The 17375-nt window shown below is 46.3% G+C and overlaps 1 protein-coding gene across 1 annotated transcript in view; it reads left to right on the top strand.

The window, feature by feature from the left end:
* Positions 1–17375, top strand: part of ift88 (intraflagellar transport 88 homolog) — a 188848-nt gene that overhangs the window by 93630 nt on the left and 77843 nt on the right. Inside the window, exon 12 of the mRNA XM_072476831.1 lies at positions 12712–12943. Coding sequence (XP_072332932.1) covers positions 12712–12943 — 232 coding nt within the window. The remainder of the gene's footprint in view (positions 1–12711; positions 12944–17375) is intronic.

Genomic DNA, 17375 nt, shown 5'->3' on the forward strand with positions numbered 1-17375 from the left:
CAAACCTTCTGATTTGTATGACTTTGTGGCACTTCCACCCTCTTTCAAACTTATTGAGCTACCTTTTTTTTTATTCGTTCATGGAATGAAGAGCTTGTCATATGAGAAATGGTTGAGGACTCTGGGTCTGTACTCGTTGGAGTTCAGCAGGATGAGGGGGGATCTTATTGAAACTTACAGGAAACTGCATGGCCTGGATAGAGTGGACGTGGAGAGGATGTTTCCACTTGTAGGAAAAACTAGAGCCAGAGGACACCATCTCAGACTAAAGGGCCGATCCTTTAAATCAGAGATGAGGAGGAATTTCTTCAGCCAGAGGGTGGTGAATCTGTGGAACTCTTTGCCGTGGAAGGCTGTGGAGGCCAAATCATTGAGTGTCTTTAAGACCGAGATAAATAGGTTCTTGATTAATAAGGGGATCAGGGGTTATGGGGAGAAGGAAGGAGACTGGGGATGAGAAAAATATCAGCCATGATTGACTGGCGGAGCAGACTCGATGGGCTGAGTGGCCTAATTCTGCTTTTATGACTTATGGGTGCCGCTGGTTGGGCCAGATTTATTGCCCATCCCTGAGGGCATTTAAGAATCAACCACATTGTTGTGGATCTGGAGTCACATGTAGGCCAGACCAGATAAGGCCAACAGATTTCCTTTCCCTAAAGGACATTAGTGAACCAGGTGAGTTTTCACGCCTATCGAGAATGGTTTCATGGTCACCTTTAGACTTTAATTCCAGATTTTTCAAATTGAATTCAAATTTCACCATCTGCCCATGGCGGGATTTGAACCCGGGTCTCCAAAGCATGACTCTGGGTCTCTGGATTACTAGTCCAGCGGCAATACTACTACATGGAAACTGCATGGCCTGGATAGAGTGGACGTGGAGAGGATGTTTCCACTTGTAGGAAAAACTAGAGCCAGAGGACACCATCTCAGACTAAAGGGCCGATCCTTTAAATCAGAGATGAGGAGGAATTTCTTCAGCCAGAGGGTGGTGAATCTGTGGAACTCTTTGCCGTGGAAGGTCAGTGACAAATTTTGTCTGATAATCCTTAAGATACACTAAAGGCTCTATATAAGTATAATAATTGTTTCTTTTGCAACATTGCATGCTTTTATTCCTGCTTCAGCCCATCTGCTGCTGAAACTCTCATCCTAGTCTTTTTCAGGCTCAGCTATTCCTTTTTTTTTTTTTATAAATGTTTTATTGAAAATTTTTTCCCAAACAACAATTTTTCCCCTCTTACAAAGCAAACGCAACAATAACAATACAGAAATTTTAAACAATACACAAGTAACAAAACCCCTTTATCTTTGACCTAAACTAAACCCCCCCCTCCCCCCCCCCCCCCCCCCCCCCCCCCCCCCCTCCCCCTGGGTTGCTGCTGCTGGTCATCTGTCTTCCCTCTAACGTTCCCCTAGGTAGTCGAGAAATGGCTGCCACTGCCTGGTGAACCCTTGAGCCGATCCTCTCAGGGCAAACTTTATCTGCTCCAGTTTAATGAACCCCGCCATATCATTTACCCAGGCCTCCAGTCCGGGGGGTTTCGCCTCCTTCCACATGAGTAGGATCCTGCGCCGGGCTACTAGGGACGCAAAGGCCACAACGTCGGCCTCTTTCGCCTCCTGCACTCCCGGCTCTTCCGCAACTCCAAATAGAGCTAACCCCCAGCCTGGTTTGACCCGGGCCTTCACCACCCGCGAAATCACTCCCGTCACTCCCTTCCAATACCCTTCCAGTGCCGGGCATGCCCAAAACATATGTGCGTGGTTTGCCGGGCTCCCGCCACACCTCCCACATTTGTCCTCCACTCCAAAGAACCTGCTCAATCTTGCTCCCGTTATGTGTGCTCTATGTAGCACCTTAAATTGAATCAGGCTAAGCCTGGCGCATGAGGAAGAGGAATTTACCCTGCTTAGGGCATCAGCCCACATACCCTCCTCTATCTCCTCCCCTAGTTCTTCTTCCCACTTTCCTTTTAGTTCGCCCACCGACTCCTCCCCCTCTTCCCTCATCTCTCGGTAAATCTCTGACACCTTGCCCTCTCCGACCCACACCCCTGAAAGCACCCTGTCCTGTATCCCCTGTGTCGGGAGCAATGGAAATTCCCTCACCTGTTGTCTAGTAAATGCCCTCACCTGCATATATCTCAAGAAATTTCCCCGGGGCAACTTATACTTTTCCTCCAATGCTCCCAAGCTCGCAAAAGTCCCATCTATAAATAAATCTCCCACCCTCCTAATTCCCAACTGGAACCAGCTCTGAAATCCTCCATCCATTCTTCCTGGGGCGAACCTATGGTTGTTCCTGATTGGGGACCCCACCAGGGCTCCCCGCACCCCTCTCTGTCGCCTCCACTGTCCCCAGATATTCAATGTTGCCGCCACCACCGGGTTCGTGGTAAACTTTTTAGGTGAGATCGGTAGCGGCGCCGTCACCAGCGCCTCTAAACTCGTCCCTTTACAGGACTTTCTCTCCAGTCTTTCCCACGCCGCTCCCTCACCCTCCATCATCCATTTACGTATCATTGCCACATTGGCGGCCCAATAGTAATCGCCCAAGTTCGGTAGTGCCAATCCTCCTCTGTCCCTACTACGCTGAAGGAACCCCCTCCTTACTCTCGGAACTTTCCCTGCCCACACGAAGCTCGTGATGCTCCTGTCTATTTTATTAAAAAAGGTCTTAGTGATTAGTATAGGGAGACATTGAAATACAAATAAGAACCTCGGGAGGACCATCATCTTAATTGCTTGCACCCTGCCCGCCAGCGATAGAGGCTGCATGTCCCACCTCTTGAAGTCCTCCTCCATTTGTTCTACCAACCGTGTCAGATTAAGTCTGTGCAAGGTTCCCCAGCTCCTAGCGATCTGAATCCCCAGGTATCGGAAGTTTCTTTCCACTTTCCTTAGAGGCAAGCCTTCTATCTCTCTACTCTGGTCCCCTGGATGTATCACAAATAATTCACTCTTTCCCATGTTTAGCCTATACCCCGAGAAATCCCCGAACCCCCTCAAAATTCGCATAACCTCTATCATTCCCCCCGCTGGGTCCGACACGTATAACAATAGGTCATCCGCATATAACGAGACTCGGTGTTCTTCTCCCCCTCTAATCACCCCTCTCCATTTCCTGGAGTCTCTCAACGCCATGGCCAGAGGTTCAATTGCCAACGCGAACAACAATGGAGACAGCGGGCATCCCTGTCTTGTTCCCCTATATAGTCGGAAATACTCCGATCTATGTCGACCTGTAACTACGCTTGCCGTTGGAGCCCCATAAAGAAGTCTAACCCAGCTAATAAACCCGTTCCCAAACCCAAACCTCCTTAACACTTCCCATAAATACTCCCACTCCACCCTATCAAATGAGGCTCAGCTATTCCAATGCTCTCCTGACCAGCCTCCCATTGTCCATATTTTGTACACATCACTTCATCCACAACTTTTGTTAAGATTTGCTTAGCCACTTCTGTTCTTGTCAATCCACATTGTTTCTAGTTCCTCAATGCTTCCATTCTCAGAAATGTAGAAAGATCTTAGGTATGGACAGCTTTGCCTTTCCACCTCCATTAAAACCACCTGCTTGACCAAACGTTTGGTCATCCTTCTGATCCCTTCTGATTATGCTTCTGTAAAGCATCTTGGGACATTTTTCTTTATTAAGGATGCTGTAAGAATGCAATTTGTTGTTGCAGAAGATTCTCACTCCTGGAAATTCCAGCCTAAGTGTTTAATGTAAGAATATATGATGCTGTGCATTTTATTGATGACCACGAGATTGTTATGGTATAGAATACAATTATACAACAACAATTTGTATTTAACATTCCAAGGCACCTGCTGCTGTACGTGGCGGACCCAATGGAGGGGATGGTGGAGGTCATGCAGATTTTGTGGGAGTTTGGGGAGTTCTCGGGCTATAAGCTCAATGTAGGGAAGAGCGAGCTTTTTGTACTACAGGCAGGGGACCAAGAAAGAGGGATAGGGGACCTACCGCTGAGGAGGGCGGAGGGGAGTTTTCGGTATCTAGGGATCCAGATAGCTAGAAGCTGGGGGGGCCCTACACAAATTGAATCTGACGAGGTTGGTGGACCAAATGGAGGTGGACTTCAAAAGATGGGACATGTTGCCACTCTCGTTGGCGGGTAGAGTGCAGTCGGTAAAAATGGTGGTCCTTCCGAGGTTTTTGTTTGTGTTCCAGTGCCTCCCCATCGTGATCACCAAGGGCTTTTTCAAGAGAGTAGGTAGGAGTATTATGGGGTTTGTGTGGGTTAACAAAACCCCGAGGGTAAGGAGAGGGTCCTTGGAACGCAGTAGGGACCGAGGAGGGCTGGCGCTGCCAAACCTAGGGAGCTACTACTGGGCAGCAAACGTGGCGATGATCCGTAAGTGGGTTACGGAGGGAGAGGGGGCGCCATGGAAGAGGATGGAGATGGCGTCCTGCAAAGGAACGAGCTTGGGGGCGCTGGTGATGGCACCGCTGCCGCTCTCGCCATCAAAGTACACCACGAGCCGGTGGTGGCGGCAACGTTAAGGATCTGGGGCCAGTGGAGACGGCATAGGGGTGCAGTGGGAGCCTCGGTGTGGTCCCCGATCAGGGGTAACCACCGGTTTGTCCCGGGGAAGATGGATGGGGGGTTCCAGGGCTGGCACCGGGCGGGGATTAGAAGAATGGGGGACCTGTTCATCGACGGGACATTTGCGAGCCTAGGGGCACTGGAGGAGAAGTTTGAGCTACCCCCGGGAAATGCATTCAGATATATGCAGGTGAGGGCTTTTGTGAGGCGACAGGTCAGGGAATTCCCGCTGCTCCCGACACAGGAAATTCAAGACAGGGTGATCTCGGGTGTATGGGTCGGGGAGGGCAAGGTTTCGGCAATACACCAAGAGATGAAAGAAGAGGGGGAAGCGCTAGCAGAAGAGTTGAAGGGTAAATGGTAGGAGGAGCTGGGGGAATTGATCGAGGAAGGTTTGTGGGCTGACGCTCTGGGTAGGGTTAATTCCTCCTCCTCATGTGCCAGGCTCAGCCTGATACAATTTAAGGTGGTTCACAGAGCGCGCCTGACGGGGGCGAGGCTGAGTAGGTTCTTTGGGGTAGAGGACAGATACGGAAGATGTTCAGGGAGCCCGGCGAACCATGTCCACATGTTCTGGACATGTCCGGCACTGGAGGGGTTCTGGAGAGGAGTGGCGGGAGCAATATCTCAGGTGGTGAAAGTCCGGGTCAAGCCAAGCTGGGGGCTAGCAATATTTGGAGTAGTGGACGAGCCGGGAGCGCAGGAGGCGAAAGAGGCCGGCATTCTGGCCTTTGCGTCCCTGGTAGCCCGGCGAAGGATCTTGCTAATGTGGAAGGAGGCGAAGCCCCCTCGCGTGGAGGCCTGGACAAACGATATGGCTGGGTTCATAAAGTTGGAGAGGATTAAGTTTGCCTTAAGGGGGTCTGCGCAGGGGTTCTACAGGCGATGGCAACCGTCCCTAGACTACTTCATGGAGCGTTCGAGGAAGGTCGTTCAGCAGCAGCAGCAACCCTGGGGGGGGGGGGGGGGGGCGGGGGGGGGGGGGGGGGGGTGGCGGGACGGACGAGAGATTGCTTGAGGGGACGGATGAGCGGGGGATAACATGGAGGGTGGGGGAAAACGGGCACGAATGGGCGAGAGCCAGCGTATAAAGCTATGTAAATATATCATCTAGAGCCAGTGTATAAAGCTATGTAAACATATCATCTTACCATGTATATATCTTGCTCAGGGCGATTTTGTGTTATTTTGTTACTTGGGGGGGAGGTTTATTGTTTGTAAGGGGAAAAAATTGTTTTGTTAAAAAACTTTAATAAATATATTTTTAAAAAACATTCCAAGGCACTTCAGACAAGTACCCTCAAACAAAATTTGACACCCAGATAAACACAGAGAATGAGGACAGACGATCAAAAGATTGATCAAACAGGTAACAGGAGGAGAGAAAGGAGATGAAGTTTAAGAAGGGAATTCCAGAGTTTGGGGCATAGCTAAGAGAAGGTATATCCACCAGTGTTGGAATAATTAAGTTGAGTAAGGGACCAAATTTGAGAAATGTAGCTGGCTCAGGGTTGTATGGCTGGAGGAAGTAGCATAGTGGTAATGTTACTGAACTAGTAATCCAGAGGCCTGGTCTTATGCTCCACAGGTCTGAGTTCAAATTCCACCATGACTATTACAATTTTCGCAACTACCTGACAATGCTCTGGTCCGCAAAAAGTGAGACAAATCCAATCTGCCCCATCAATCTACCCTCAATCATCACGAAGTGATGGAAATTGTTGCTAATAGTGCTATCAAGTGGCACATACTCAGCAATAACCTGCTCACCGATACGCAGTTGGGTTCTGCCAGAGCCATTCAGCTCCAGACTTCATTACAGCCTTGATCCAAACAGCTAAATTCCAGAGGTGAGGTGAGCATGACTGCCCTTGATATCAAGGCAGCATTTGATCAAGTGTGGCATCAAGGAGCCTCAGCAAAATTGAAGTCAATGAGTATCAAGGGAAAGATCTCTTCACAGCTCAAAAGAAAGATGCCTGAGGGTGCTGGAGGTCAATAATCTCAGCCCAAGACATTCTGCAGGAGTTTCTCAGGGTAGTATCCTAGAACCAACCACCTTCAGCTGCTGCATCAATAATCTTCCTTCTATCATAAGTTCAGAAGTGGGGATATCCAGTGATGATTGCAGTGTTTAGTACCATGTTTAGAAACTGAAGTAGTCCATGTCTGCATGGAGCAAGATCTGGACAACATTCAGGCTTGGGTTGATATGTGGTAAGCAACATTCATGTCAGACAAGTCTCAGGAATAGTTTCCAACCACCTCTCCTTGACGTTCAAAGGCGCTACCATTACTGAATCCCCCACTATCCAACCTCCTGAGTTACTGTTGGCCAGAAACCTAACATGACCATCCATATAAATACTATCGTTATAAGAATTAGATCAAAGGCTCGGAATTCTGGGCAATTAACTCAATTCCTGACTCCCTAAAGCTGTAGCCATATGAAAGGCACAAGTCAGAAGTGTGATGGAATATTCTCCACTTGTCTAGATGAGTGCAGCTCCAACAAAACTCAAGCAGCTTGACACCACCCAGGGCAAAGCAGCCAGCTTGATTGGCACCCATGCGCCACCTTAAACATATACTCCCTCCACCACTGGTGCAGAGTGGCAACAGTATGTACTATATATAAGTACGAAGTCTTACACCAGGTTAAACACACAGGTTTGTTTCGATGTCACTAGCTTTCGGAGCGCTGCTCCTTCCTCAGGTGAATGAAGAGGTCTGTTCCAGAAACACATATATAGACAAATTCAAAGATGCCAAACAATGCTAGGAATGCGACCATTAGCAGGTGATTAAATCTTTACAGATCCAGAGATGGGGTAACCCCAGGTTAAAGAGGTGTGAATTGTATCAAGCTAGGACAGTTGGTAGGATTTCGCAGGCCAGATGATGGGGGATGAATGTAATGCGACATGAATCCCAGGTCCCGGTTGAGGCCGCACTCATGTGTGCGGAACTTGGCTATAAGTTTCTGCTCGGCGATTCTGCGTTGTCGCGGGTCCTGAAGGCCGTCTCACCTCTCTCACACTCCTCAACCACCTCGTCCGCCAGCTCTACAGCAGACGACGCAACCTGGAAACCAAGATAGAGGCCATATTCTCAACTTGCGCTCAGGATGCAGCAGACCAGCTGCTGAACACCGCCAAACAGATGAGACAACGATACTATGCCACTTATATGCACACCAAGAACAGAAAGCTTGAGAAACTTGGCATCACCACCGGCAGCAACCAAGCCACCCCCGGTGCCACAGTAGAAAACAATACAGGGAAATCTATTGTCAACTTGTCAGACTACACCCTTCAACCAGACGAAATCGAAGTCCTCAGCAGAGGGCTCAATTTCTGCACCACCACAAAAATGGACCCCGTCAGCCTCGCGGCAGACACGGAGGAATTCATCAGGCGAATGAGGCTCCGGGAATTCTTCCACAGACCCCAAGAGGCCAACAGCGAACCCAAGCAGACTACCAATGAACCGGAACAGCAGACCGAGAGATCTGCGGTGCGGCAACCGAAGAGGAAAGAGTCGAATTGGACCCCTCCGGAAGGCCGCTGCCTTAGACTCGACATGTATGCTCAAGCCGTCAGGAGTCGCGTCAATGCCAGATTCATCAGTCGCATTCACAAGACAGCCCTGAACGTCACCCAAGCACAACGCAATGCCATCCGCGCTCTCAAGACCAACCGCAGCATCGTCATCAAACCAGCAGACAAAGGGGGGGCCACTGTCGTACTGAACAGAATGGACTACTGCAAAGAAGTATACCGACAACTGAACAACCAAGAACACTACAGACAGTTACCCGCAGATCCGACCAAGGAACACATCCGCCAACTTAACAGACTGATCAAGACCTTGGATCCAGATCTTCAGAGCACCCTACGTGCTCTCATCCCACGTACTCCCCGCATTGGAGATCTCTACTGCCTCCCGAAAATACATAAGGCCAACACACCAGGCCGCCCTATCGTTTCAGGCAATGGGACCCTGTGTGAGAACCTCTCTGGCTACATCGAGGGCATCTTGAAACCCATCGTACAAGGTACACCCAGCTTCTGTCGCGACACGACGGACTTCCTACAGAAACTCAGCATCCATGGACCAGTTGAACCAGGAACATTCCTCGTCACAATGGGCGTCTCGGCACTCTACACCAGCATCCCCCATGACGACGGCATTGCTGCAACAGCCTCAGTACTCAACACCGACAACTGCCAATCTCCAGACGCAATTCTGCAACTCATCCGCTTCATTCTGGATCACAACGTCTTCACCTTCGACAACAAGTTCTTCATCCAGACGCACGGAACAGCCCTGGGGACCAAATTCGCACCCCAATACGCCAACATCTTCATGCACAAGTTTGAACAGGACCTACTCACCGCACAGGACCTTCAACCGACATTATACACCAGATACATCGATGACATTTTTTTCCTTTGGACCCACGGCGAAGAATCACTGAAACGACTACACGATGACATTAATAAGTTCCATCCAACCATCAGACTCACCATGGACTACTCTCCAAAATCAGTTGCATTCTTGGACGCACTCGTCTCCATCAAGGACGGTCACCTCAGCACTTCGCTTTACCGCAAACCCACGGATAACCTCAAGATGCTCCACTTCTCCAGCTTCCACCCTAAACACATTAAAGAAGCCATCCCCTATGGACAAGCGCTCCGTATACACCGGATCTGCTCAGACGAGGAGGAGCGTAACAGACATCTACAGACGTTGAAAGATGACCTCGTACGAACGGGATACGGCACTCGACTCATCGATCGACAGTTCCAACGCGCCACAGCGAAAAATCGGATCGACCTCCTCAGAAGACAAACATGGGACACAACCGACAGAATACCCTTCGTCGTCCAGTACTTCCCCGGGGCAGAGAAACTACGTCATCTTCTTCACAGCCTTCAACACGTCATTGATGACGATGAACATCTTGCCAAGGTCATCCCCACACCCCCACTACTTGCCTTCAAACAACCGCGCAACCTCAAACGAACCATTGTTTGCAGCAAACTACCCAGTCTTCAGAACAGTGACCACGACACCACACAACCCTGTCATGGCAATCTCTGCAAGACGTGCCAGATCATCGACATGGATACCACTATTACACGTGAGAACACCACCCACCAGGTACGCGGTACATACTCGTGCGACTCGGCCAACGTTGTCTACCTCATACGCTGCAGGAAAGGATGTCCCGAAGCGTGGTACATTGGCGAGACCATGCAGACGCTGCGACAACGAATGAACGGACATCGCGCAACAATCACCAGGCAGGAATGTTCCCTTCCAGTCGGGGAACACTTCAGCAGTCAAGGGCATTCAGCCTCTGATCTCCGGGTAAGCGTTCTCCAAGGCGGCCTTCAGGACCCGCGACAACGCAGAATCGCCGAGCAGAAACTTATAGCCAAGTTCCGCACACATGAGTGCGGCCTCAACCAGGACCTGGGATTCATGTCGCATTACATTCATCCCCCACCATCTGGCCTGCGAAATCCTACCAACTGTCCTGGCTTGATACAATTCACACCTCTTTAACCTGGGGTTACCCCATCTCTGGATCTGTAAAGATTTAATCACCTGCTAATGGTCGCATTCCTAGCATTGTTTGGCATCTTTGAATTTGTCTATATATGTGTGTTTCTGGAACAGACCTCTTCATTCACCTGAGGAAGGAGCAGCGCTCCGAAAGCTAGTAACATCAAAATAAACCTGTTGGACTTTAACCTGGTGTTGTAAGACTTCGTACTGTGCTCACCCCAGTCCAACGCCAGCATCTCCACATCATACTATATATAAGATACACTGCAGCAACTCGTCAAGGCTCCTTCAACAGTACCTTGCAAACCCATTACTCCTACCAGCTTGAAGAACAGGGTGACATACACATGACATCACCACAACCTGCAAGTTCACCTCCAGACATACACCATCCTGACTTGGAACTATATTACAGTGCCTTCAAAGTCACTGAATCAAAATCCTAGAACTTGCTCCCTAACAGCATTATGGGTGTACCTGTATCTTTTGGATTGACTCAGTTAAAAAGATGAAAGCAAATTACTGCGGATGCTGGAATCTGAAATCAAAGCGAAAATGCTGGAAAATCTCAGCAGGTCTGGCAGCATCTGTAGGGAGAAAAAAGAGCTAACGTTTCGAGTCCGGATGGCCCTTTGTCAAAGCTTTGACAACTGTCTGAAGCTGAACCAGACTGTTTACAACCTTGGTGTCAAACCTGACCCAGAGGTGAGTTTCTGATCACATCCTCTCCAGGAGCCAATGTAAGCAGAAAGATGATGAATGAACTAGACTTTGTGCGTGTTACAATCTGGGCAGCAGAATTTTGGATGGCCTGGCCAGATCTTTGTTAGAATAGCCAGGTCAGCAGGTAACAAAGGCATGAATGAATGTTTCAGCAGAAAATGAGCTGAGGCAAGGGCAGAGTTGAGCAAAGTAAAACAGGTGGAAGTAGGTGGTCTTTGGGATGGAGAGGATGTGATCAGAAACTCACCTCCGGGTCAAGTTTGTCACCAAGGTTGTAAACAGTCTGGTTAGCCTCAGACAGTTGTCAAGGAGCGGGACGGAGTCAGTTCCTAGGGAATGGAGTTTGTGGCAGGGGCCAAAGATCATGGCATTGGTCTGCCCAAGTTTATTTGGAGGAAATTTCTATTCATCGATAACTGGATATCAGGTAAACAGTCTGATGATTTAGAGACATGATGATTGGAGAGAACCTCCTGAATTCAATTCCCCCTGAAGACTATCTTCAATAACAATTCTAATTGAAAGTAATTTAAAATCTTATTGCCAAATAATATGAAACAATTGTTGCACAGGGATGAAAACTTCAGTTATGTAGATAGACTGAAGAAGTTGGATCTTTTTTCCTTGGAGAAGAGATGGTTGGGAGGAGATTTGATAGAGGTATTCAGAATCATGAGAAATCTGTTCCCACTGGTGAAAAGATCAAGAACGAGAAGGTACAGATTTAATGTAGTTTTGAAAAAGAAGCACTGGGGATATGAGAAACATTTGCACACAGTTAAGATCTGGAATGCGCTGCCTGATAGTGTGGTGTTGACAGGTTCAATCGAGGTATTCAAGAGAGAATTTGATTATTATCTGAAAAGGAAGAATGTGCATAGTTCTGAGGAGAAGGTGGGACGATGACACTAGGTGAATTGTTCATTCAGAGAACCGCGCAGACACGACGAACCAAGTGGCCTTCTGTTACCAGACCCCAACGACCGACTAAGATCGTGGACCAGAACCACAACGTTTTTTTAATTTTCAAGACTGTACAGAAAGAGTTTGATTTGATTTGATTAGATTTATTGTCACATGTGCCGAAGTACAGTGAAAAGTATTTTTCTGCGGCCGAGGGAACGTACATAGTACATACATAGTAGACAAAAGAATAACCAACAGAGAACATTGACAAATGGTACATTAACAAACAGTGATTGGTTACAGTGCGGAACAAGGGGCCAAACAAAGGCCCTTTTACAGGATTTTTGTACCTCTGTGAACTCTGCCCAGCTCCTCAAAGATGGGTCTGTCCAGACGTATCCAGACTTGAACTCATCATCACTATTTGGACTTTTGAGTACCCACTCCTGTTTACACAAAAGAACTGGGTCATGCTGTGAATATGCAACTAACCTCCAATTTATGGACAAAAGAGGCCATCAGATTCTGTAATGGGCTAATGGCTGGTCAGACAACAGTATCCTGGAGGACAATGGATCATGAGTGAATCAGCCCAGCTGAAAAGGCATATCCTGTTTATTTCTATTAACGAGTTTAAGTCTGAATGGAACAGTATAACACAGGCCAGGTATGGGTGTATACCTCTGACTCAGTGCTCGCAGTTTAACCCTCAGGTTATTAAACCCTAAATTGCCCACTACATCTTCGATCCAATTTCCTAACATCTCCCAATCTTCACAGTTCTGTGTTGTAACAATCTGGGGAAACCTTTTTTACGGCTCTTATGAGGTATGGAATGTAATACAGAAGGCTAATTTATAATTGAACATCAGTTGTCCATAGCTTTTTTCTTCTTGTCAAATTATATTTTTTTCTTTTTAAATAGGATTAAAATAATGCAGAACATTGGTGTTGTATTTGTCAAAATGGGACAGTACTCTGATGCTATCACCTCCTTTGAGCATATTATGAGTGAAAGCCCAAATTTAAAAACCAGCTTTAACCTCATTCTGTGCTACTTTGCCATTGGCGATCGTGAAAAGATGAAGAAAGCATTCCAGAAATTGATAGTGGTCCCGCTTGGTATTGATGAAGATGATAAATATATTCCGCCTAATGTAAGTAAATTAGAAGTAATGGCAATAAGATAGCAGGTGCATTTTGATTATCTGTGTAAAATTACTCAATGCATTATATAAGCTTGTAAAAATATGAACTTATTTCTGATCTAAAAGTCAAAATTAATATGAAGAACAAAGAAAACCGTAACAGTTACGTCTCTGGTCTTTTCTTCTAGCAGCTGCTTGAGTGCATTTGTTTTATAGATCATTGTATTTGCATCTCAAGCCGAGCCTTAACTGTTCATTTGATATAACTTTATTTGAGCTCAAAGTATACTAAGTTCAGAATCATTTGCTGACATGACCCTGCAATCCTGAGTGAAAATGGACTTTATTTTGGTTACGTCAGTCTGTTATTCATATTGCAAAAGAAAACAAATAAGCATGTTTAATACTGATTTTCTTTCCTATTGCCAATGACTCATGACGTCAAGATTCAGAACATAGGATAATAGGGCAGAGTACTTTCTATTGCAGTCATAATTTGCCTGGATCCAGTTGGTATTGGAAGGCTATCTATCCATTCCATTCTCAGCCTCCTTATATATCGTTTTGAGGTGATGAATAAGTGCATGGTAGATATTGAGTGCTTCATGTGAGTTTATTTCTCTCTCCAGTTAGTATGAGGCTCGGAGGTCAATGTTGAGATTTTTTATTAGTAACTCCATTCTTCTCCAACATAATCTCTCTACCCCCCTCTCCGTAACCCCCAAGAGATGTAATTTATACAATTGACATTTTATTAGCTCCTATTTTAAAAAAAATTTAGTGTGCCCAATTCATTTTTTCCAATTAAGGGGCAATTTAGCATGGCCAATCCACCTAGCCTGCACATCTTTGGGTTGTGGGGGTGAAACCCACGCAAACATGGGGAGAAATGTGCAAGCTCCACACGGACAGTGACCCAGAGCCGGGATCAAACCTGGAACCTCGGCGCGGTGAGGCAGCAGGGCACTGCACCACCATGCTGCCCTAGCTCCTATTTTTGATAGATTGTTTTTCTTCTTACACACACATTATGCACACTTTGTTTTTATTTTCACATTGTGGGCTGGGTTTTATGAGGTGCTGTGATCCTAGCACCTCCTCCCCACTCCAAACTGCAAAATCCGTTGGGAGGGCGGCACGACGGCGCAGTGGTTAGCACTGCTGCCTCATGGCACTGAGGACCTGGGTTCGATCCCGACCCCAGGTCACTGTCTGTATGGAGTTTGCAGTCTCCCCATGTTTGTGTGGGTCTCACCCCCACAACCCAAAGATGTGCAGGATAGGTGAATTGGCCACACTAAATTGGCCCTTCCTCCCCAGGTTCCCAGTGTCCTTGACTTCACAATGATTCTTCAACCATGACAGTGGCACATATTTGACAGACTATCTTTTTTCCCTGAATATGCAAGTATGCCCTTTTTTTTGCGCGCAGCAGTTCCAAAATATTATTCTCACTTTCTTCTGGTCATATGGAAAAACTGTAATTTGCCTATAGTTCATAGACAGGCTTCTCTTTTTCCTATTTCATAGAAACATTCGCTTTCGCAGTATGTTCTTTCACCATAGCTCCCAACTCCTCCTGCTCTTGCTGCTTTCTTCAGTGGCCAGAAGGAATTTCTGATCTGACAAAACTGTTGTGAAGTCAGAAATTCTCCATTGTTGATACAGTGTCATATAGATTAATGCAATAAATTAGCCTATCTTTACTCAACATTGCTTCAGGACGTCATCTATCTTTCTTTTGGAATTTGATTCAACAGGTTAAATCCAGAAGAGGTTCAAGATTTATAGTGACTCATGGGAGAAACCTGAATGTTACAGGAGTGATTATTTACAGATATTTTTAATTTACAAGCACACACTTAGCAATAAAGTCTCTGCTGACTTATTATAAAATATGCAGATTGATATTTTTCTGACAGCCCTATTTATTCTGTTAAGAATCATACAATTGTGTCATAGTTGTTTACAGCACAAAAGGAGGTCATTTATCCCATTAACAATAATAATCTTTATTAGTGTTACAAGTAACAACTGCAATGAAGTTACTGTGAAAATCCCCTAGTCGCCACACTCCGGCGCCTATTCGGAAACACGAGGGAGAATGTCCAATTCACCTAACAAGCACATCTTTCGGAACTTGTGGGAGGAAACCGAAGCACCCGGAGAAAACCCACGCAGACAGAGGGAGAACGTGCAGACTCCGCACAGACAGTAACCAAGCCGGGAATCGAACCAGGCTCCCTGGTGCTGTGAAGCAACAGTGCTAACCACTGTGCTACCGTGTCGCCCATTGAGTCTCTGCCGGCTCTCTGTGGAGCAATCCAGTCAGTCCCAATCCACCATTAATCCCAGGAGCCCTGCAGGTTTATTGCCTTCAAGTGCCCATCCAATTATCTTTTTAAATCATTGATTGTTTCCGCTTTCACCACCCTCATGGGCAGTGGGTTCCAGTCGTTATCACTCTCTGTGTAAAAACGTTCTTCCTCAGAGTCCCCCTGCATTTCTTGCCCAAAACCTTAAATTTGTGTCCCTCAGTCCTTTTACTATCAGCTAACGGGAACAACCTTTCCTGGTTTACCTTAAACAAGTCTGTTATAATCTTGTCCACTTCCATCAAATCTCTCCTCAATCTCCATTGTTCCAAGGAGAACAATCCCCACTTTAAAAAAATAAATTTAGAATACACAATTATATTTTTCCAATTAAGGGCCAATTTAGTGTGTTGTGGGGGTGAAACCCCCACAGACATGGGGAGAATTTGCAAACTCGACACGGACAGTGACCCAGAGCCGGAAGCCCCACTATTTCAACCCAACTGTTTCATATACTGGTGACGTGATTGTTGACTTCCCTGGTTTGTGTGGCCTATCTTGTCTAGAGAACCTTACTCTGGTAGTTACTTCAAACTGGTTTAATATAAAGTAATATAATATAATATATACTAAATATAAAGTAGTTCAGAGTAGATATGTCTCTCTTGAGTGCAGACTGTTCCATCCTCTCTCCCGAATGTCGAGCTCACATGACTACTGATGTCACTGTTACCTCATGGTCTACATAATTTATTACCATAAATATTCTGTTAACCCATTCAACTACATCTCCCCCCTAGTATTCTAACAACTTCTTAACGACAATGTTAAATCATATTTTAAACTAATTAAGTTGCACATCTGTAAATTCCTTTTACTGCTACAGATTCTATCCAACTCCTCTCTCCATCACCCACCAAGCCAATGCTATAAGGAACTGTGACCTTTTCAGAGAGACTGATCCAAGAGAGGAGACTGAAGGACTTCAACAATTGAACTAGAAGAGAATAAATTAGGTGTCTCTCAGGAATGTTCTGCTCCCTTAAAATACAGTGGAGAAAGACCTGAGAAGATGAAGGATCTTCAACTCTAATGAAGACTCTCTCAGTCTTATCAGTCACTGCTCCATTGAGGGCAAAAAAGGTATTGAAGATCTGAGATTCTAATGAATCTGATGACGAGGAGAAGAATGACAACATTTCTGTAGGGGTTGCAGGAAACAAGGCGATGGTTTCCAACTGACATTTTGGAAAGGACGTTTACATTCTGTAGGCAGTAGTAACATTGCCACAATTTTTCCTGAGGCTGCTCCACTGTGGGAAATGGGAAGAACTTTTGAGGATGAGAAGATAAGAGAACACTTTTTCCACAACAGGATGAATGTCTAAAAGTATATGAAGATGTATTTCCTGGACAGGATACGAGAACACCTTTTCCACAACAGGATGAATGTCTAAAAGTATATGAAGATGTATTTCCTGGACAGGATTCTGAGTCTGTAGAATATCTTAAGGTGCTGTCTTGGATTCTATGCCAAAGGACAGCTCTGGTGGGAAGAAGATTTTCGGTTGAGACTGAAGTGTCTTTATCCTATCTATTTATGGGATGTGTGCATCGCTAGCTAGGCCAGCATTTTATGCCTATCACAAATTGTCCTTGGGTACATGGTAGTGAGCTGTCTTCTTGAACCGCTGCGGTCCTTGTGGTATAGTGCTGGTAGGAAGGGAGTTCCAGGATTTTGACCCAGCGACAGTGAAGGAACGACAATATATTTCCAAGTCAGGATGGTGAGTGACGAGGACGGTGTTCTGCATTGTGTGTCTTGTCTGGCTTGCTGATTTTGGGATTGCAGGATCCATGTTTTTTTGTTAGTTCAACAGCTGAAATAATAAAGGACAGTTGCAATGTTAATCACCTGTGCCTACCTGCGTATTTTTTTTTAAAAACGCATTTTATTCAAACTTGTATCAAAGTAGGTTACAGCAAATAAACACCCCGGGAAACATTCTTCCCAACAATCAACTATACAGTTGTTGAAATTTTTCTCCTTTTTCACCACCCCCCTCCCCATCACCCACCTCCGCACCCCACTGCGACGAACAGCTCCTCAAACACGGTCACAAACA

Source organism: Scyliorhinus torazame, chromosome 15 (assembly GCF_047496885.1).
Source record: "Scyliorhinus torazame isolate Kashiwa2021f chromosome 15, sScyTor2.1, whole genome shotgun sequence".
NCBI classification, from domain to species: Eukaryota; Metazoa; Chordata; class Chondrichthyes; order Carcharhiniformes; family Scyliorhinidae; genus Scyliorhinus; species Scyliorhinus torazame.